At 39.7% G+C, this 21,875-nt stretch overlaps 1 protein-coding gene across 1 annotated transcript in view; it reads left to right on the plus strand.

The window, feature by feature from the left end:
- Positions 1-21,875, plus strand: part of AP2M1_2 (AP-2 complex subunit mu) — a 114,409-nt gene that overhangs the window by 48,601 nt on the left and 43,933 nt on the right. The window contains exon 20 of the mRNA XM_051212611.1: positions 13,705-14,149. Within this exon, the coding sequence (XP_051072801.1) occupies positions 13,705-14,068 (364 nt within the window). The 3' untranslated portion in view covers positions 14,069-14,149. The remainder of the gene's footprint in view (positions 1-13,704; positions 14,150-21,875) is intronic.

Consider the following 21,875-nt stretch of genomic DNA (forward strand, 5'->3'; position numbering starts at 1 on the left):
CTTCTAACTCATACTTTCTGTTCTGAGAACTGTGTTTGACTGGAGATGCTAGTTGGCTGAATGAAATATCTCATTCTCATCAATTCTCACTATAGTCAACAGTACAACTTCATCATTAGATCTTAGATTACCTACTTTTACCTTCGCTACTGTCTTATCCAACCTGTCACATATGACAAAAAAACAACAACAATTTTTCTAACCAATATAGCTTGATTATGTTCTCCCAAATTCTAATCTCCCGAATTCTTCATGTCTCTTTCTTTTTTCTCATTCCAAATTTATTTCACTAAATTATACTCCTTGAATAACATCCTCAAACCCTAATCTTTCCGACTACTGCTTATACTCTTACTACCTTCCACTGTGGGATTCGAATCGACAACTGCATCTCTGTGCTAATGTTGTGTGACAACTCGAACTGATGAACGTACGTACTTGTAATCGATTAGATAAACGACGGACAACTAAAAGTTTGGAGATCAGATCATAGATAAACGATCTCTTAGTAGCTTATTGTCTGGAAATCGAACGAACAAAGCATTATCTCCAATAGAATGCCTACAACGAAGCTAAATAAAAGTGGAGTGGGACGAATGAGAAAACCTTATGAACTGCATTTGTGATTGTCAATCCAGATGCCAGTTATTCATAAGGCTTAATATGACTATCATGATAGAGTAGAAATCCTTTAAAAGGTATACGTGTTTTTGAAAGATACCTTAGTTACAAATCCTGCTACAAAGGTATTTAATAGACAGAGTTGAATCATATTTCCATCTCAGCGAAACGGTTACAAACAGGTATTGGGATATGTCTATATTCTTGAAACAACCGAAAGGTAAAGATTCAGTGTGAATAAAAACTTCATGAGACGGTGATTTTATCAAAATGAAAACATATCCGCAAACATTCGAAACTCATTCTTAATAAAAACGTCTTTAAGACAAAACTAAACAGATGGTTAATTAAACCATCAATTATTCGATAAACGAAAAATACTTTCTAGTAGAGTATTTATGGCAGGATAAAAACATTGAGTCGAAATGAAGAAGAACTGATGAATTCGAAATTGAATCTATTTTTAAGAAAACGTATTTTACAACCCATCAAACAGTGAAAAGAACATAGAACTCAATTATTAATAAGCCTGTTAGTTCAATCGAAGAACAAATCCTCCGCCTAAGCGTCAACAGAGAAAAAGCAAAGACAACAAATAGTACGTTAGCAAATTAAAGATAGTCAGTAGAAAATCTTTTCAGTTGTCACTGACTGACTGACTAACTTATTGATTGATATACCTTGATTAAGTGGTTGACATATACACTGTCTTTCCCTGATCCTCTCGTTTATCTTATTTCTTCTCGTTTTTTTATTTTCTACTGTCTGCCATTATTATTTACATCTATATTCAATGAATGACCTTAATGCATATTTATTTATTGTTAAGGTTTGTTTGTTTATTTGTTTATTTTAAATTTTTTTTTTAAAAAAGATGAAGTGTAAAATAATTTTTCTCTCATTTCCAAAAAACACAAACAAACAAAATTCTTGAAACCAAGCCAATTTTTGTTCCGTTTCTCAGAGAGAGAGAGAGAAAGAGGGGGAGTAGGCCATATATGCACATATAGATATAGATAGAATCTATTCTTTAAGGTCATTGAAAATAATTGATGATTATTTTCACGCGTATTTTCTCTATTTTTTTTTCAACTTCAATAATCATTTGATTTCGATTCTCATGATAATCATCTGTTCAAGGTCATTGGTAATAGAATACTGTAGGTCGATGGAATGGAATGTATCTTGTTTTGTTTGTTTTTTTTTTCTTTTTTTTATTTGTCATATATTGAAAGAGAAACAAAAGAACTCTTATAAAATATCAGAAAGAGTTTTTATGGTGGATATTATAATAATTTCAATAGTTGAGATCATGAGTCAATTAAAGATAGACAAGCATAAGAAATCTGAAAGTATTTGATGATCGTTTCGTCTTACTGTAGGACTCTTCAGTAGTGCTCATCCACGATCCTACCTCTTGAAATTCGAAGTCAGGACCTATCAGTCTCGCACGCCAGCGTTTAACCACTAGGTATTTCCTGGAGTTCTAGTGGATAGCAGTGACCAGTGAAGTTCAACCGGGTCTGTTGTGAGATAGTGACTCACTGGAGATGATGGCGGATGTATCGCTCAATTTCATTGATAAGTTGAAGTTAGACATTAACATCGTTGGATACCGACCGGCTCAGTGGCCTAGAGGTTAAGCATTTGTACGCGAGACTGAGAAGTCCTGAGTTCAAATCTCGCGTGATGGAATCGTGGGTGCACACTGCTGAGGAGTCTCATAATAAGACAAAACGGCCGTCCAGTGCTCCCAAGTTTTCCATGGTTGTGTAGCTTCAACCGAATCATGATCTCAACTATTGAAATTATTATAAAAATAGCTAGATTGCAATCTGTCAGTTGGATGTGTTTAGATCTTGATTTGGTTGTTCATATTGAAGTTAGAATCCAGTAAGTTTTTGTCTAAGATTATGGAGAATATTTGTAGTTAAATATGAAGATGTACGTATTGTGTTCTCTGAGCTCGATATTTCAGTTCCATTCTTAAACATCCAATATGTTATCCACTGAGAGACGGATTTCAGAAAGCCACTAACAAGTTCAAGTGTGAGCACCAACATAGAAAATTGAAACAAGCGTCCTGGATCCCATTTCTTACCATATTCTATCTCTTCTGTAAAATTCGTGACAAAATGGCAATTATCACAGTATGCATTTGAGCCAACAAAGACCGATCAAAATACAGTCAAAAATCTCAACAGTAGAATAGTTCATACCTATCTAAACGAACTGTTATTAGCTATGTGTTAGGTAAGCAAGTATATCTCCGTACATTCTCGACTGAAACTATCCATCTGTGTATTAAGCATCATGAACTTCTCGATTGGTTGCTTCGTTATTTTTGTAGTCTCCAAGATGACTATAGAGTATAAATATTTTGTCTTATTTGAGACAGTCAACATAATATGATCAATTTCTATTTGTTGATTTTCTCACCGAAATTTGAACTAAGTATCCATTGCTTAAAATATCATAAATTTACTTACTTTCTTTCTGGTTAGTGTCTTTTAGCGAGTTAGTTTTCTGCGGGATGGGGTCGCTAACCCCATGTCCAACCCTTCTCCTTTATCCGGGCTTGGGACCGGCAGTAGCCTCAGAGGGGCTCCAGGTGGAGTTAAAATATCATAAAACCACTTGATAAACTATGCATTGCTTAGTCCACTGTTAAACACTATTCAAAATGTAGTGGTCATGTTGTTGGGAAAAAGTGACTGATACATTCAATGTGGAAATACTTTGACTTGTTTTTGGTAATTCCCTTCCAGCCAATCACAGCTGGCAGAAAATCCCAAAAAATTTCATTGTAACTTGCTTGTTTTCCATCTTGATTTAAGTTCAGTTATGTTAATTTGCAATCACTAAATGACTTAGAAACAAAAACAAATATTTAAGACTAAACTGATTATTCTACTAGGTCATGTAGGTCACTTGTGAGTGTGTGAAATAACTTATCATTGTTACTACTATTAATATCTAACGGCAATTACTATGGTTTGATAATCTAATCGCTACATTTGAAACAATGGATACTATGTTCATATATCTATGTAAATATCAATACTGTAAAGTGAGTATACACGACTAACGTCTATAAATTATGATGAATCGTACATATTGGATTCCGCCACTAATCACCATTCAGTATATGCTATCAATTTGAGATCAAAATATAGATGTAAAACGATAATGGAATAAATGTCAGTTCATTTTATCACCCTGGCAACATCTTTCTAAAAAAATATTTGAAGCAAAATAAAATTAGGTGTTTACAAATTACATCACTTGAAATAAAACTGATACATCTCTATGAAAATATCTTACAAAGTTGCACTGTGATTCCTTACGTATATTCAAATGTTCAGTCCTTGTTATATGATTTTTCTAATGTTACTTGGTCCTAGTACTATATCCTTATATGCAATCTTTCTTTTATATATTATCACCATTGAATTAACTACTCCTATCAATTCGGTGTTCATGTAGTTGTGCGAATGACGTATGGCAACTTGAACCGATGCCATATATATATATATGCCTGGTCCTACATTATAGCTGACTGACTGACCACTGAGAAATTAATCAGAATACTAAAGACTTCTTAGTGTTTTCAATGAAAATAATGATAATCCTTTTAAAAACACGAAGTTCATCAAAGGGATCTATTTTCAACGAATTTATTATCAAGTTGTACAATCGTATATAAATGAAGGCAATAGTTCCATGAGGAAATATGAATAAAGAATAACCAAGATGATGTAATAGAAGGATTACAATGCTAGATTATGTGACACGAATAATAACAATAAACTTAATAAGTTAGTAACCAATTATCATCACATGAATGTAGTAAGATGATTAAAATGTTTATGTTACAATAACTGGTGGGAATTTAAGGTAATAGAGGTAGGTACGAACTTAAGTGAAGTGATATCATGAACAATTATGAATAAAATAACGAGTGTATGAGACATAAGTAAAAGGAGAAATGCAACGGTAATAATAATAATGATTAAGGTCAGGGTAACGATAACGATAGGACGTAATTCCTTTGTACGCATAACTCTACAATGGTGAGAGCAAAGCAGTTACGAGTTCCATACTCGAACATCTAATCGACTGTAATCATTCTACCGATCCACAGTTTGATTTTAAGGTTATATATACGATTCGTCCAAATCTACCCAGATTTCTTCGTATTCAACTCTTAAAAATAACCGAAGCTGGTGAAGAAGATTTGTAGCTCAGAAGTTTTTGCTGATGATGTCGTTCAGAAGAACGATGGAAGCTCCACGACTAAACCATCCAGCTCAGAGAACAAAACCCCATCAAAATAACCGAAACTCTTACCATCGATGAGCTCAAGCCAGAACTATGCGTACAAAGGAATTACGTCCTATCGTTATCGTTACCCTGACCTTAATCATTATTATTATTACCGTTGCATTTCTCCTTTTACTTATGTCTCATACACTCGTTATTTTATTCATAATTGTTCATGATATCACTTCACTTAAGTTCGTACCTACCTCTATTACCTTAAATTCCCACCAGTTATTGTAACATAAACATTTTAATCATCTTACTACATTCATGTGATGATAATTGGTTACTAACTTATTAAGTTTATTGTTATTATTCGTGTCACATAATCTAGCATTGTAATCCTTCTATTACATCATCTTGGTTATTCTTTATTCATATTTCCTCATGGAACTATTGCCTTCATTTATATACGATTGTACAACTTGATAATAAATTCGTTGAAAATAGATCCCTTTGATGAACTTCGTGTTTTTAACACTGAAATGTAGCTGGTTTTCATGTGATTCATGACTGATCTATTGAATGTGAATTAATGTACTTCACAACTACAGTCAGAAAAGCAGGTCATTTATACTGACCAGGAGATCATGAATAGACTTTAGTTTCTAACAATTCCAGCAAATTTCCACATACATACGTTGTATTGTTTTTAAGGATGTTGCCTAGAGCGATAAGATATGCTTCCACTTTAGTGATTTTTTCATAAAGGTATTTAACTTGATAGGATCGTTCAAAAACTTAATTAACTGAATGGAAGAATTCTCTCGAGGACATTAAGATTCCTAATAGCCCGATTTGAAGTTAATTGGTTTGTAAAGATTGTTTAGTTTGGAATTACCCAGGACGACATCAGACAATCACGTTGTGTTATTTTATAGTTTAGAGCTGAAACCGACATTAGATAATTATTAAAAATCAGAAAGGAATAAAAAACTGTCCTGATCTATTGTGGAATTCATCATCAGTGTTCATTCAAGAAACTCCGCCTGTAGCTCTTCTAGAGTTACTGCCGGTCCCAATCCCGGGTAAAGGAGGAGGGTTGGGCATGGAGTTAGCGACCCCATCCCGTAGAAAACTAATTCGCTAAATAACGCTTACCAGAAAAATAATTCAAACCATTTTAACTCTGCCCTGGGAGTTAGAAGGTCTTCATTTAAAAGAACTATGACGCTTCGTGGTGAAAGCCGAGTTCCTTCGGAAGCCACGAGGCCGATGCCTCTTCTAACAACCAGAGCAAAACTTTTTATAGGTACATGGAACGTCCGAACAATGTGGGAGACCGAGAAGACCAGTCAAATAGCAACGGAAATGAGGAGATACAAATTGGCAGTACTGGGAATCAGCGAAACCCATTGGACCCAAGCTGGACAACAAAGACTAAATACGGGAGAGATGCTGCTCTACTCCGGTCATGAAGAGGGAAATGCTCCACACATTCAGGGAGTCGCTCTAATGCTGTCCAAAGTAGCACGAAATGCACTTGTAGGATGGGAATCTCACGGATCCAGAATCATCAAAGCATCATTCAAGACAAAGAAGGAGGGGATCTTAATGAATATTATCCAATGTTATGCACCCACCAATGATAGCAACGACGAAATTAAAGATCAGTTCTACGAGCGGCTGCAGTCAATCATAGAGAAATGCCCAATAAACGACCTCACCATTCTAATGGGAGATCTAAATGCCAAAGTCGGAATAGACAACATCGGATATGAAGATATTATGGGACAACATGGATTGACTGGGAGAGAGAGACAAAAATGGAGAAAGATTTGCAAATCTGTGTGCATTCAACAAATTGGTCATAGGAGGCACAATATTTCCACACAAGCGTATACACAAGGCTACATGGATCTCATCGGACCACACTACAGAGAACCAGATAGATCATATTTGCATCAACAAAAATTCCAAAAGACAATGGAAGATGTGAGAACCAGGAGAGGTGCTGACGTAGCTTCAGATCACCACCTAGTTGTAGCCAATTTAAAACTGAAGCTAAAGAAGAACTGGACAACTGGACAAACAGCAATACAAAGGTTCAATACAGCCTTCCTTCGAGATACTGACAAACTCAATGAATTCAAGATAGCTCTCAACAACAGGTTCCAAGCCTTACAAGATCTACTGAAAGAAGAAGAAACTACTATGGAGGACAACTGGAAAGGCATCAAGGAAGCATTAACTTCAACGTGTCAAGAGGTTCTGGGACTCAAGAAGCATCATCATAAGGGATGGATCTCTACAGAAACACTGGACAGTGTCAAAGAAATGAATAACAAGAAGATAGCAATTAACAACAGTCAAACACGAGCAGAGAAAGTCCAAGCACAAGCTGAGTACATAGAAGCGAACAAGCAAGTGAAGAAAAACATTAGAGCCGACAAGAAGAAATACGTGGAAGAACTAGTAACGACGGCGGAAAAAGCTGCTAGAGAAGGAAATATGAAACAGCTTCACGATACAACGAAGAAACTAGCAGGGAAATACAGTAAACCAGAGAGGCCGGTCAAAGACAAAGAAGGCAAGCCAATCACTGAAATTCAACAATAGCGGAATAGATGGGCAGAATACTTTGAGGAACTCCTGAATAGGCCGGCTCCAATGAATCCACCGGACATCGAAGCAGCACACACAGATCTTCCCATAGACGTCAACCCACCAACGAAGGAAGAAACCAGAATGGCCGTCAGACAAATCAAGAACGGGAAAGCAGCGGGACTCGACAACACACCAGCCGAAGCACTGTAGTCAGACATCGAAGTAACTACAAACATGCTTTACCTTCTATTCAAAAAGATTTGGGAGGAGGAACAAGTGCCAATGAACTGGAAAGAAGGGCACCTCATCAAGATTCCAAAGAAAGGAGACCTGAGCAAATGTGAAAACTACAGAGGCATTTCACTACTGTCAATAGCAGGGAAAGTCTTTAACAGAGTTTTGCTGAACCGGGTGAAAGATGCAGTAGACGCCCAACTTAGGGATCAACAAGCTGGATTCCGTAAGGATCGGTCGTGCACGGACCGAATTGCGACACTACGGATCATCGTCGAACAATCAGTTGAGTGGAACTCGTCACTATACATCAACTTCGTTGATTATGAAAAGGCATTCGACAGTGTAGATAGGAGGACATTATGGAAACTTCTTCGACACTACGAAGTTTCTCAGAAGATTGTCAATATTATCAGGAACTCATACAATGGACTACAGTGCAAGGTCGTGCATGGAGGACAACTGACAGATGCATTCCAAGTAAGGACTGGAGTTAGACAAGGCTGTCTACTCTCTCCCTTCCTCTTTCTTCTGGTGGTCGACTGGATTATGAAGACCTCGACATCTGAGGGAAAACACGGAATACAATGGACAGCTCAGAATCAATTAGACGATTTGGACTTCGCAGATCACCTAGCCCACCTATCGCAGATCACCTAGCCCTCTTATCGCATACATATGAATAAATGCAGATAAAGACAGCCAGTGTAGCAGCAGTCTCTGCATCAGTAGGCCTCAGCATACACAAAGGGAAAACCAAAGTTCTCAAATTCAAAGCGGAGAACAACAACCCAATCACTCTTGATGGCGAAACTCTGGAAGATGTAGAATCCTTCACACATACCTGTGAAGCATCAACATCGATGAACAAGGAGGCTCAGATGCAGACGTAAAGGCAAGGATTGACAAAGCAAGGGTCGAATTCCTACAGTTGAAGAACATATGGAACTCAAAACAACTTTCAACCAATATCAAAGTGAGAATGTTCAATACCAACGTCAAGGCAGTTCTACTGTATGGAGCTGAAACTTGGAGAACTACAACAACCACCATCAAGAAGGTACAAGTATTCATAAATAGCTGTCTTCGCAAGATACTCAACATCCATTGGCCGGATACCATCAGCAACAGCCTTTTGTGGGAGAGAACGAATCAGCTTCCAACTGAAGAAAAAGTTAGGAAAAGACGATGGAAATTGATAGGACATACATTACGCAAATCATCAAACTGCATCTTGAGACAAGCCCTAACTTGGAATCCTGAAAGGAAGCAGAAAAGAGGAAAGCCAAAGAACACATTACGTCGGATAATAGAAGCAGATATGAAAAGGATAAATAACAACTGAAAGGAGTTGGAAAGGATTGCCTAGGACAGGGTTGGATAGAGACTGCTGGTGATCTGTCTATGCTCCTTCACGAGGAGTAACAGGCGTAAGTAAGTAAGTAAGTTTATTCAGGAACTCACCGTACAACAAACTTAGGATCTTCGAATCTCATGGTTAGTGCCTAACCATTAGGCTACTAAGTCGAAGATCAGTGGTTTAAATTTATTACTGATTATTCTCATTCTCATTCTGAACTATTTGAATGATATAAATAGTATAAGCAGATATACTAATTACGATAGTATTGTACATTCACACTACCACTACTATTTTATCATCACTAATAACTATTATTTCATTTTCTATTGTAAAACAACCAAACACCTATGATGATGAAGTCATTAGAATAGATTTCACTCAATTCATTTTTGTTTGGTATCAAATTTATAATCAATGAAATGTAATCGTTGTGTATTTAAAGCAAAATGATCAACATCACGCTATTATTATCTCACGATTTAGGTGAATTAAAATCATCTTAACTATAAACATCTAATTAGTGTTAAATATTCTGGTTAAAATAATTATGTTCATTGATTAATCGTTTAGTTTAAACATAGAAACATTGATACAGGGAAGCATCAAATACATATGCGTCATACTTGTGTGAAAGCTGAAAGAATATTGCCTTGGAACCCTGAACCCTTCACCTACAGGTCTGATCCACAAGGCAGTGAGGCAACGTTAAGCGATTCAGTCACATAGTAGCCGGTGACGAACAAAAGGTTCATACACTATTTGTTTCCTCAGGATCCTGGAGCCCATATGGAGCATTGGTTTAGAATGAGGGTTTTCCAACTTCCCTAGGTGAATCCTGGATATCAACCAACCCGGTTAAAGCGCCAGACCATTCGCTTTTCGTCCTCTCACCTTCGTAAATAACATCTCCGCCACGAGTAGGCGTTGAGTAGGAATTCCCTAGAAGTGGCTGTATATGCGTGGCCATGTGAAAGCGTATATAGTCATTGTCAGTGAAGTCCTACTCATTGCCTTCTCGTGGCGAGGTTGTTGTTTACAAAATTGAGAGGACGAAATGCGAATGTCCGGTGCTTTAACCTGGTTGGTGGGCATGGAGGATCCACTTGGAGGAGTTAGAAAATATCGATTCCAAACCATCGGTACACATGGACTCCAGGATGCTAAGGGAAAAATGGTATATGAACCAATTATTGGTCATTGGCTACTATGGGACCTCATTTCCTTACATTACTGCACTGCATTGTGGATCAGACCTTTAGGTCGAAGGCTCCGGGTTTGTTCCCCATAAGAAAACCCTCTACTTCGGTTTGGGCACACGGGAAGCTCACTCACAAATCAAATGAGATTTCATGATAACTGTAAACATTGATTTCTTTTAGAATAATCTTTATACAATAAACATTGCGTAATTATGTGCTTACATGAATGAATACATCGTTACTAGCTAAACAATATATTATTAGTATATTCATCAATCATCTAGTTCTGTGATTATATAAATATGGATATATAGGCGTTAGTCTTTGTATGTATGCATATATGTATGCGTGTTTGTTTGAGAAGAATCGTTACTATCCTTATCAATATAGTTGAGTCGATCGATTTTCGATTATATTAATGATTGATGTATTAATAATGATAATAATAATAATAGTGAAGCTCCCTAATATCATTTTGTATAGATCTTTATATCTCTGTCTAACCTACCTATTGAATGAATATCCATCAATTTTATTTTAACCAGTTATTCTTTCAGTGAAATCATCATTATATTTCTTATATTCCCATAGTTAATATAATATAGTTGTAAAGTCTTTAAACATTTGTATATATGAACAATGAATAAATTACTTTCTAAATAGAACTTCTTATCGACAACTGTTTATTCTTTCATATTGACATTCATAGTTTATGTTTTATGGGTATGAAACGTGATAAGTAAAGATAAAAATAGCTTACTAATATTTGGTCATAGATGTGTTCTAGGTATTTCTTACATATCGTGAAATCATCATGACCTCAAAGGCTCTGATACGGTCGAGAGTGGGGAGAGTTCGATCTCTCCGCTCTTACATAGCCATGTGTATATAGCCACTGTCAGGGAAATTCTACTCAGTGCCTTCTCGCGTCGGGGATGTTGTTCACGAAATTGAAATGACGAAAAATGAATGTGTTAGTGCTTTAAGTGGGTTAGTGGATATGGAGGACCCACCTAGGGAGTTGAAAAACCCTGATTTCAAACCAATGTTGTATATTGGCTCCAGAATCTTGAGGGAACATAAGGTGTATGAACCTATTGTTGATGATCTACTACTGCATCTCTTAACGTTGCGGATTTGACCTCTAGGTCGAAAAGAAAACCAAATGCTTCAGCTTGGGCGTCCGAGAAGTATTCCATCCCTCACACAAATCGAATGATGAAGTATGATGCTTATGTATTTAGTGCCTCCCTGTATCAATTTTCATATGTTTAAATAAATGCTGAACTTAGATCCAAGGTAATAGAAAAATATGGCAAATCGATTGATAAGGCTGTGTATCTCTATCGACTGAGTTTATTAGGATATATATCATGTAAACCCGATAACCGCTTACATCGAAGCTTAGCGTTATTTCGGGAAACAGTAGTTTGGAAGATAACTAAGGACGAAAAATTCAAAACATGGGATCAGTTCATGAAATCACTGACTGTTGACCTAAGCCAGTTGGTGAGTGCAGTCTATTTAGTCGGAATCCATACGGTAACCATAGATGTTGATAACACAGGCATTCACTCTTTGTCTTCCCCTTCAAATCTTGAGCTTTAAAGTTATTTTATACTTTTTTATTTTACGGATTCATTCCTACTTCTCGAATCATATTCTCCAGCCCTTATGTTTCCTACTACCACTGATACTTTTACTGCCAATCCTACTACATTGATAACATTAAAATAATCTTTATAAAATCTCGTTATCTTAACATATTTTTTAGCTCATTAACTGGTATGTAAACCAATTTCTCCCTGGTTTATCGACTACTTACGAGTAAAAGAATCGTTCTATTAATTACTATTACAATTTCTTAAATCAATCCGACAAGATAATGAAAATAAGTGAAAAGTAATAAACACTGAAACGATTATATTGCACATAAATCAGAATCAAACTTCACCAACCCGACTAGTTACGATTATTGTTTCAACTGTATCTTGAGTGCTGTTAGAGGTATAACGGCCGTTATCACTTCCCGGTTGCCCACACCGTGGAAGGGTTCTTATGGAGGTACCTGAAAAAGAAATTGAGTTAGGAGTGATCTTAATGACCTGATAGCGTGACCGCAGTGCCCAAGAGATAACTGCTTGAGGCCGATCACACACGACCATTTTGTGTGTAATTTTCGTGTTAGCTCCGTACTTATCGGAACCTTACCGACGGAGATGGAAATCCATGGGATAAGGTGAGATTTTCATTTTTAGGGTTGACCTTTTCTAACCCGACTCCTCCTTGTGGGAAGGCAGCATCCCTATTATGTTGGTTGTCTGAAGGAAACACCTTACTGCTGTCACACCTCTGTACAGTGAGCAGTACGGCTTCACCTTCGGACGTGGGGTTTGGTCAACTGTATATTTCATCAAAATAAATTCTTGTTGAATAATAGCCGGATAGATCAAACTATGTAGACTCAGTCGGTTAAGTTGAAGGTGAATTGAAACACTTTGAACACCTTGAATTAATCAACCAGACGTAATTTCTGTGTTAAACGGTTCATTTATTGGAATAGGTATTATTCTCCAGTGTTAGAGAAATTATCATTTTGAATGTATGGTATAAAAACCTGGTGTTGATTAATTCGGGCCCACCATATTGTATCAGGATATCAGTTTAATTCTATTACCCAGATGCTAAGCGTAGTATACTATGCACAAATAGAAAACCGTTTAATCAGGTTACTAACCTTCATCGGCTAAGGTGGTAGAGAAATGTGATATGCATATTTAACCACTGTCTTTACAGATACGAAATTCTGATTAGCATAGAGGGTGGGAGAATAAGTTGAACAGATTGAGAGATGTTATTGTTTTATGCAGTTAGTGCTTATTGACATATAATGTGTTGGTAGGTCCAAACTTCTTTCTTGAGATATCTAATATGACCTTATCTATGACGAAAGATATAAGGTGACTGTGGACAAAGTCGATGTTACTTGCACGAATCCACCCATTATTATTCATCTTCCAAACCTTTAGCTCGGTATTATTCTGTACGTTTTACTCACTGACTTTATTTTTAGAACCGTATGTTTTGTTTTTAGTATTATTTGTGTAATTACTTTGAATTCTTTACTTGTCATCTTTTTAATTTCATCTCTGTCGCTGTGCTGATATAAAGTGGGGCGTTTTGTAGTGATTTGTATTTCTGTTACATTGTTTATAAATGACTTACCTACTGACGCTTCCAAATATATGTGTTTAGTAAATGGTCAAGATTTCGATTTTTTTGTCGCTCCAGCGGGTACGTATTCTGTCACACACACACACACACACATTACACCACTGACTCAGTGGGAGAGTACTTTTCGAAATTGCATTTGATTCTTTAGTTTTATCTAATCACTTTAGCTTTTTTTGCTTTCAGACATCAAATATTCGTCATCAGTTATGCACGTCTTTTAGCTGCTCAATTGTCGATCCAAGTACCACAATCCTGTTTCTCCTCTTCAACTTCTTCATCGGATTCCTTCACTCGCTTAAATTATGGATCGACTGAACTAGTTAATTATCTTCATGAAGTATTTATAAACTATATTCCACCAATGTTTACTCCGTCTAATAAACACATTGTAATTGATGAGAATGAAATGAAGCCTCAGCAAACGACCACATCTACTTCACCATCAAAATTGTCATTGCCTAAAGATAATGATCCTACTATTACATCAATGAAAAAATTATTTTCAATAATCCTTCTCTCAATAATGATGATAAGGATTTGCCAATAAAAGAAATTTGTCTAAATGAATCATTTTTAAAAATGTGTACAAATATTTTGGAGAGTTTAAGTAAACCAGAGAAATTTAAAGGTATGTCCTAATTTGTTCTATCTGTTTTAAAACAATTTCTTAAAATTCAATCAGCTACAACGTAGGATCAGGCACATAGATACATCGGTCCAAGTTGCCATACCTCATTAAATCCAAATTCATAGAAGTAGTTAATTCAGTGGTGGTAATATATAAAATGTATTTTCCATTATAGACAGCAGTGGGATCGACAATGGTACTTTTCAGCTTATTTACGACTTTTCATTTGAGTGTAGTTGTATAGGGATTGAAGTAGTTGAGCGTGTCGACCGCTTCACTCATCTTGGAAGTCTCATCAGCCCTTGTGGTCTGGTGTGTGACGAAATCTCAGCACGGATACAGAAGGCTCGACTAGCTTTTGCCAACTTGCGTCATTTATGGAGTAGACGAGATATCCGTCTACCAACCAAAGGACGGGTCTACTGTGCAGCAGTTTGTTCCATCCTACTTTATGGAAGTGAAACATGGTCGTACGAGTAGAGGATATACGTAGGTTACTAGTATTTGATCATAGGTGTCTTCGAAACATTGCTCGTATATCCTGGGACCATCGAGTAAGTAATGCAGTTGTTAGGAAACGGGTACTAGATAAGGATGGCAAATCCATTGATGAAGTAATGAAACTTCATCCGTTGAGATGGCTGGTACATGTGTTACGTATGCCCAACAACCAACTGCCCCGACGAGCGATGTTTTGTTGTATAGGAGTAAATTGGAAGAAAGCTAGAGGAGGCCAGACCAAAACATGGCACAAATCCATGAAGTCACTGACAAGTGGACAGAGTTCGTCATGTTGGTAGGTATAGACTATCTGGTTGGGGACCGCGAGGTGATAGCAACCGATGGTTAGAGAGCCTTAATGACATGGCTCAAAATCGTTTGGAATGGCGCAGGTGCATCCACTCTTTGTGTTCTCCCAAATTCTACTCTTCTGAATTCTTCATGTCCCTTTATTTGTTCTCCGTCGAAATTTATTTCATTGGATTATGCTATTTGAATAACATCTTCAAACCCTAATGTTTCCGATGACTGCTTATACTCTGAACGCCTCTACTACTACGGGATTTGAATCGACAACTGCATCTCTGTGCTAAGGTGGTGTGGCAATTCGAACTGATGTACGTACTTACAAAGTTCTACGTCCTTACTGACTGATATTTGAATGTACTTGTATCTCAGTATCCAGATATCTCGGTGTGAATATTAATGTTGATCCACGTAAATCCAGCTGATATCTCCTGAATAGGAAGAAACGCTCGTCTAAGATTCTATCGTTGGCTAATATTCAAAATATAATTTGTTTATAGCTATAGGCCGTATTGAGTCTTTCATTGAATAAATAAGTACTTACCTACGCCTGTTACTCCTAATGGAGCATAGGCCATCGACCAGCATTCTCCAACCCACTCTGTCCTCGGCTTGTATCTCTTCATTTCTGTAGCAATTTGGAAGACTCTCCCGATCTCCCACATTGTACGAGCATACCATGTACCTAAATTAATTATTGCTCTGGTTGTCAGAACGGGCATCAGCCTCGTGACTTCCGAAAGAATTCGGCTTTCACCATGAGGCGTCATAACTCTTCTAAATGAAGACGTTCTAACTGCCAGGACAGAGTATAAATGGTTTGAATCATTTTTCCCGCTTAGCGTGTTATTCTTCTACGCGATGTGGTCGCTAACTTTATGCCCAACCCTCCTCTTTTGTCCTGGCTTGGGGTCGACAATATCCCCAGAGGGGCTCCAGGCGGAGTTGAATGAATAAGTACATGTGCCAAAAAATAGCCAAATTTAATCTTGAATATCAACAATCGAGAAATTTAAACGCTTGTTATTGACGATAAATTACTTTAAACTGTTTTTGTGTTCATGAGTGTGAAGCGGTGTCCCACTAGTTATAAGCTATTTGATTTTCAACACTATGAGTTTGCAATTTACAACTCCGGCCCGACCTAATTCAGTTTAAGCATTCGAGTAGTATCACTAATTCGTCTATAATGATTAAATTCTCTGAATCTCCAGTTTTAAAGTGAAATCATTTGGTTAAGCTATTCGATATTGTGTAATGATTGATCCATAATGTTCAGAATCTAATCAACATGAATTCCCTTTATGCTTAAGGTATGTATTCAATAGCGTGTGTATGCACTCTTTCTATATAAGTTGCGTCTTAATCATTAAGGTCACTTGGTGTTGTTTTACTTGTATCTTCCCATTGTTATTTAGGACTGCAATTTATCAGTTTCATGTTGGCAATATGTGTATCCTGTACGGATTGCCTCATCAACTCTGGGATGCAGGTACATCCAGCTGATAGTCCCAAAATGCCCTAGTACGGCCGAGAGTGGGGAGAGTTCGCTCTCCCTCTCCAAACGCTCTCACATGACCACGCGTATATAGCTTCTGCCAGGAAGTCCTACTCACTACCTTCTCATGGCATTACTTGTTTACGAAATTGATAGGACGAAAAGCGAATGTCCGATGCTTTAACCGGGTTGGTGGATATGGAGAATCGACCTAGGAGAGTTGGAAAACCCTCATCCCAACCCAATGCTCCACATCGGCTCCAGGATGCTGAAGGAACAAATGTTGTATGAACCAATTGTTGGTCACCGGCTAACATGGAACTGCATCTCCTTATGTTGGTCCACTGCCTTGTGGATCAGACCTTCAGGTCGAAGGCTCTGGGTGTGACCCCCAAAAACCACCTGGTTTGGTTCGGGCACCCGGGCAGTATCACAGCCCTCACACATATCGAATGAGATTTGTGTGGCGCATATGTATTTGGTGCCTCCTTGTACCAATATCTGTGTGTTAAAATAAATAAATAAATAAAATATCTAGCTGATGAGTCCCAAATAGGATGAAACGCGCATCCTGGATTCCACTGCTAATCACTATCCATCATTAATCATTAAGACTTATAATTATACAGATGTTACCATGTATATTATATATAAAATTTGGTCAAAATTCTCCTAAATTTCAATAATTCATGTTCATCAATTAGTATCTATGCCGAATAATTGATATTCATTAATTCCTATAAGAAAACTTATTTGCTTTTCTTATTTATCCTGTTTGTGGTAAACAAATTGTGAAATACAAATTTCTTTTCAAACAAATTATTAACAAGAGTAGTGTTTGTTCTATTTTTGTGTGTGTGTGTGTGTGTGAAACAAATTTGATTTCTTAGTTAAAACACGAGAAGATATTGTATCATAAAAAAGGGGTGTAAATACATATTACACATGTATATACATACACACATATGGATATATATACAGACAATTGGCATGTTTAAACCATTTTTCCAGATGACCTGGTGAAAAAAATGTAACTATTACTGTTTATAATTAAAAAGAAGTTAATGAAACATCAAAGATACAATTTGTATTGTGTTTTGTAAAATTTTCCTATGTACTTGTACATATTCGATCATTATAGATGACTGACTTTCTGTTCATATTCAGTATGTTTACTTTTGTTTAAAAATTCTTTACATTCAAATTAGTTTCTGATAGATCCTGGATTCGAATCACTCGAAGGGTGGGATCATAGATGCACACTGCTGAGGAGTCCCATACTAGGACGAAACGATCATACAGTGCTTCCAGGTTTTCTATGGTTGTCTAGTTTCAATTGACTCATGATTTCAACTATTAGAATGACTAAAATCTCCACAAAACCCCTTCTTATTTATTTATTTGTTGTTTAGTTATTATTAGAATGGAAGTTTGTGGAGATTGTAATGATTTTAATAGTTGAATTCATGAGTCGATATAAGTTAGGCCATCAATAAAAACCTGGAAGTACTGAACGACCATTTGTTCTAGCATTGAACTCTTCAACAGTGCACATCCACGATATTGCACGCGGGACTCGAACCCGGGACCTTCGGTCTCGTGCGTGAACGCTTATTCTCTTGACCATTGAATGGGCATTCGACGGTGTTAATATCTAATTTCAGTCGATCTATGAATGGTTGCGGAATCATTCATCCATTGTCTGAGTTAGATTTCTGTCTCATATCAGACACAGATTGGACTCGACTTGTCAAGCCTTCTCACTTGAACTCCAGGAAATTCATCTTAACGTCCCATACTAGGACGAAACGGCCATCCAATGCTTTCAGGTTTTCAATGGTGGTCTAACTTACATGGACTTATAAATTCAAGTATTGGTTTATTACCAATTTATAAAACTAATATCTGTAAATCACTTCTATTAAATCATTGAAACGTGTTAAGATAGAGTGGAGTTAAGAATTTCTTTGTGATTAGTGTGTTTACATTTTAGTTATAATTCATGATTGAAAACCTTAGACGACTTTTTTAAAATGTATATTCCATTCATACTTGATTTTGTTATTGATATCCCTTCTAGAATCAACTATTTCGTAATCTAACTTTTTAAGGTTTATTCTCCTACCTAGAGACTGTCTTTTTAGTCCACCTTACAATATCATGGTGAATGGAAATGACTGAATTTTTTTAGTTTTTCAATCGTTTTAAGTGACAATAAGATAATGTTTAGAATGTGTTTCTCTCTACCTAAATACTAAATGTATCTTCAAGACTTGTCTTTGTCAGTATCTAAATTGATTATAGGAACTAGGAAACAGTCGAGAGTGTTAACTATTTTACTTAATCTAACAGTATTTTATCAGCCTATGATGTAATTTGGTGTATGGTGAAAACGACATGTGTGCAAAAAATTTATATGTCTGTGAGCCATAGCTTCTGAACTTTCTAGACATTTACTGGTCTCTAATGTTGAGTCATTATCATCTTCGAAGTATTAATCGTATGTGGTGTAACACGTTTATGGCGCTCTCAGTATAGTCGGTATATTACTTAAAGGCGTAAAACCACTATGATTGAGACGTGCCACTGTCTATTGGATTGAGCCGTATAAATAGGTACAAAACACCTTCTTAGAGTTCTGGTGAGAAGCCGTGACCAGTGGAGCTAATCCGTGTCGGGTGGAAACAGGTGTCTACCTCAATACAATGGAAGATGGTCGCGTAATTTCATGGATTGGTTGAGGTTAGACATTAACATTATTGGATACCGGCTCAGTGGTCTAGTTGGTTGAGCGCCTGGCGCGAGACTGATAGGTCCTCGGTTCGAATCTCGTAAGGCGGGATCATGGATGCGCATTGTTGAGGAGTCCCATACTAGGTCGAAACGGCCATCCAGTGCTTTCAGGTTTTCCATGGTAGTCTAGCTCCAATCGACTTATAAATTCAACTATTAAAAGTAAGAAGAATTTTTCTGAACAATCATAGACTGAGTGATTAACAATCTTTTCATTGTGAATATATTGTTGTAAAAGATGAAATACCCGCATCATAAAATAATAAGCATAATACAGCGTTGGTGAACTTTATCCTAAGAAAAGCATACGAACTATGTAGGTGAGAAAAATGATTGGCACCATAATTTTGTCATTCATATTTATTATTATTATTATTATTATTATTATTATTAATAGTAGTAGTAGTAGTAGTAGTAGTAGTAGTAGTAGTAGTAGTAGTAGCAGCAGCAGCAGCAGCAGCAGCAGCAGCAGCAGCAGCAGCAGCAGCAGCAGCAGCAGCAGCAGCAGCAGCAGCAGCAGCAGCAGCAGCAGCAGCAGCAGCAGCAGCAGCAGCAGCAGCAGCAGCAGCAGCAGCAGCAGCAGCAGCAGCAGCAGCAGCAGCAGCAGCAGCAGCAGCAGCAGCAGCAGCAGCAGCAGCAGCAGCAGCAGCAGCAGCAGCAGCAGCAGCAGCAGCAGCAGCAGCAGCAGCAGCAGCAGCAGCAGCAGCAGCAGCAGCAGCAGCAGCAGCAGCAGCAGCAGCAGCAGCAGCAGCAGCAGCAGCAGCAGCAGCAGCAGCAGCAGCAGCAGCAGCAGCAGCAGCAGCAGCAGCAGCAGCAGCAGCAGCAGCAGCAGCAGCAGCAGCAGCAGCAGCAGCAGCAGCAGCAGCAGCAGCAGCAGCAGCAGCAGCAGCAGCAGCAGCAGCAGCAGCAGCAGCAGCAGCAGCAGCAGCAGCAGCAGCAGCAGCAGCAGCAGCAGCAGCAGCAGCAGCAGCAGCAGCAGCAGCAGCAGCAGCAGCAGCAGCAGCAGCAGCAGCAGCAGCAGCAGCAGCAGCAGCAGCAGCAGCAGCAGCAGCAGCAGCAGCAGCAGCAGCAGCAGCAGCAGCAGCAGCAGCAGCAGCAGCAGCAGCAGCAGCAGCAGCAGCAGCAGCAGCAGCAGCAGCAGCAGCAGCAGCAGCAGCAGCAGCAGCAGCAGCAGCAGCAGCAGCAGCAGCAGCAGCAGCAGCAGCAGCAGCAGCAGCAGCAGCAGCAGCAGCAGCAGCAGCAGCAGCAGCAGCAGCAGCAGCAGCAGCAGCAGCAGCAGCAGCAGCAGCAGCAGCAGCAGCAGCAGCAGCAGCAGCAGCAGCAGCAGCAGCAGCAGCAGCAGCAGCAGCAGCAGCAGCAGCAGCAGCAGCAGCAGCAGCAGCAGCAGCAGCAGCAGCAGCAGCAGCAGCAGCAGCAGCAGCAGCAGCAGCAGCAGCAGCAGCAGCAGCAGCAGCAGCAGCAGCAGCAGCAGCAGCAGCAGCAGCAGCAGCAGCAGCAGCAGCAGCAGCAGCAGCAGCAGCAGCAGCAGCAGCAGCAGCAGCAGCAGCAGCAGCAGCAGCAGCAGCAGCAGCAGCAGCAGCAGCAGCAGCAGCAGCAGCAGCAGCAGCAGCAGCAGCAGCAGCAGCAGCAGCAGCAGCAGCAGCAGCAGCAGCAGCAGCAGCAGCAGCAGCAGCAGCAGCAGCAGCAGCAGCAGCAGCAGCAGCAGCAGCAGCAGCAGCAGCAGCAGCAGCAGCAGCAGCAGCAGCAGCAGCAGCAGCAGCAGCAGCAGCAGCAGCAGCAGCAGCAGCAGCAGCAGCAGCAGCAGCAGCAGCAGCAGCAGCAGCAGCAGCAGCAGCAGCAGCAGCAGCAGCAGCAGCAGCAGCAGCAGCAGCAGCAGCAGCAGCAGCAGCAGCAGCAGCAGCAGCAGCAGCAGCAGCAGCAGCAGCAGCAGCAGCAGCAGCAGCAGCAGCAGCAGCAGCAGCAGCAGCAGCAGCAGCAGCAGCAGCAGCAGCAGCAGCAGCAGCAGCAGCAGCAGCAGCAGCAGCAGCAGCAGCAGCAGCAGCAGCAGCAGCAGCAGCAGCAGCAGCAGCAGCAGCAGCAGCAGCAGCAGCAGCAGCAGCAGCAGCAGCAGCAGCAGCAGCAGCAGCAGCAGCAGCAGCAGCAGCAGCAGCAGCAGCAGCAGCAGCAGCAGCAGCAGCAGCAGCAGCAGCAGCAGCAGCAGCAGCAGCAGCAGCAGCAGCAGCAGCAGCAGCAGCAGCAGCAGCAGCAGCAGCAGCAGCAGCAGCAGCAGCAGCAGCAGCAGCAGCAGCAGCAGCAGCAGCAGCAGCAGCAGCAGCAGCAGCAGCAGCAGCAGCAGCAGCAGCAGCAGCAGCAGCAGCAGCAGCAGCAGCAGCAGCAGCAGCAGCAGCAGCAGCAGCAGCAGCAGCAGCAGCAGCAGCAGCAGCAGCAGCAGCAGCAGCAGCAGCAGCAGCAGCAGCAGCAGCAGCAGCAGCAGCAGCAGCAGCAGCAGCAGCAGCAGCAGCAGCAGCAGCAGCAGCAGCAGCAGCAGCAGCAGCAGCAGCAGCAGCAGCAGCAGCAGCAGCAGCAGCAGCAGCAGCAGCAGCAGCAGCAGCAGCAGCAGCAGCAGCAGCAGCAGCAGCAGCAGAGCAG

This window comes from Schistosoma haematobium, chromosome ZW, assembly GCF_000699445.3.
Source record: "Schistosoma haematobium chromosome ZW, whole genome shotgun sequence".
Taxonomy (NCBI): Eukaryota; Metazoa; Platyhelminthes; class Trematoda; order Strigeidida; family Schistosomatidae; genus Schistosoma; species Schistosoma haematobium.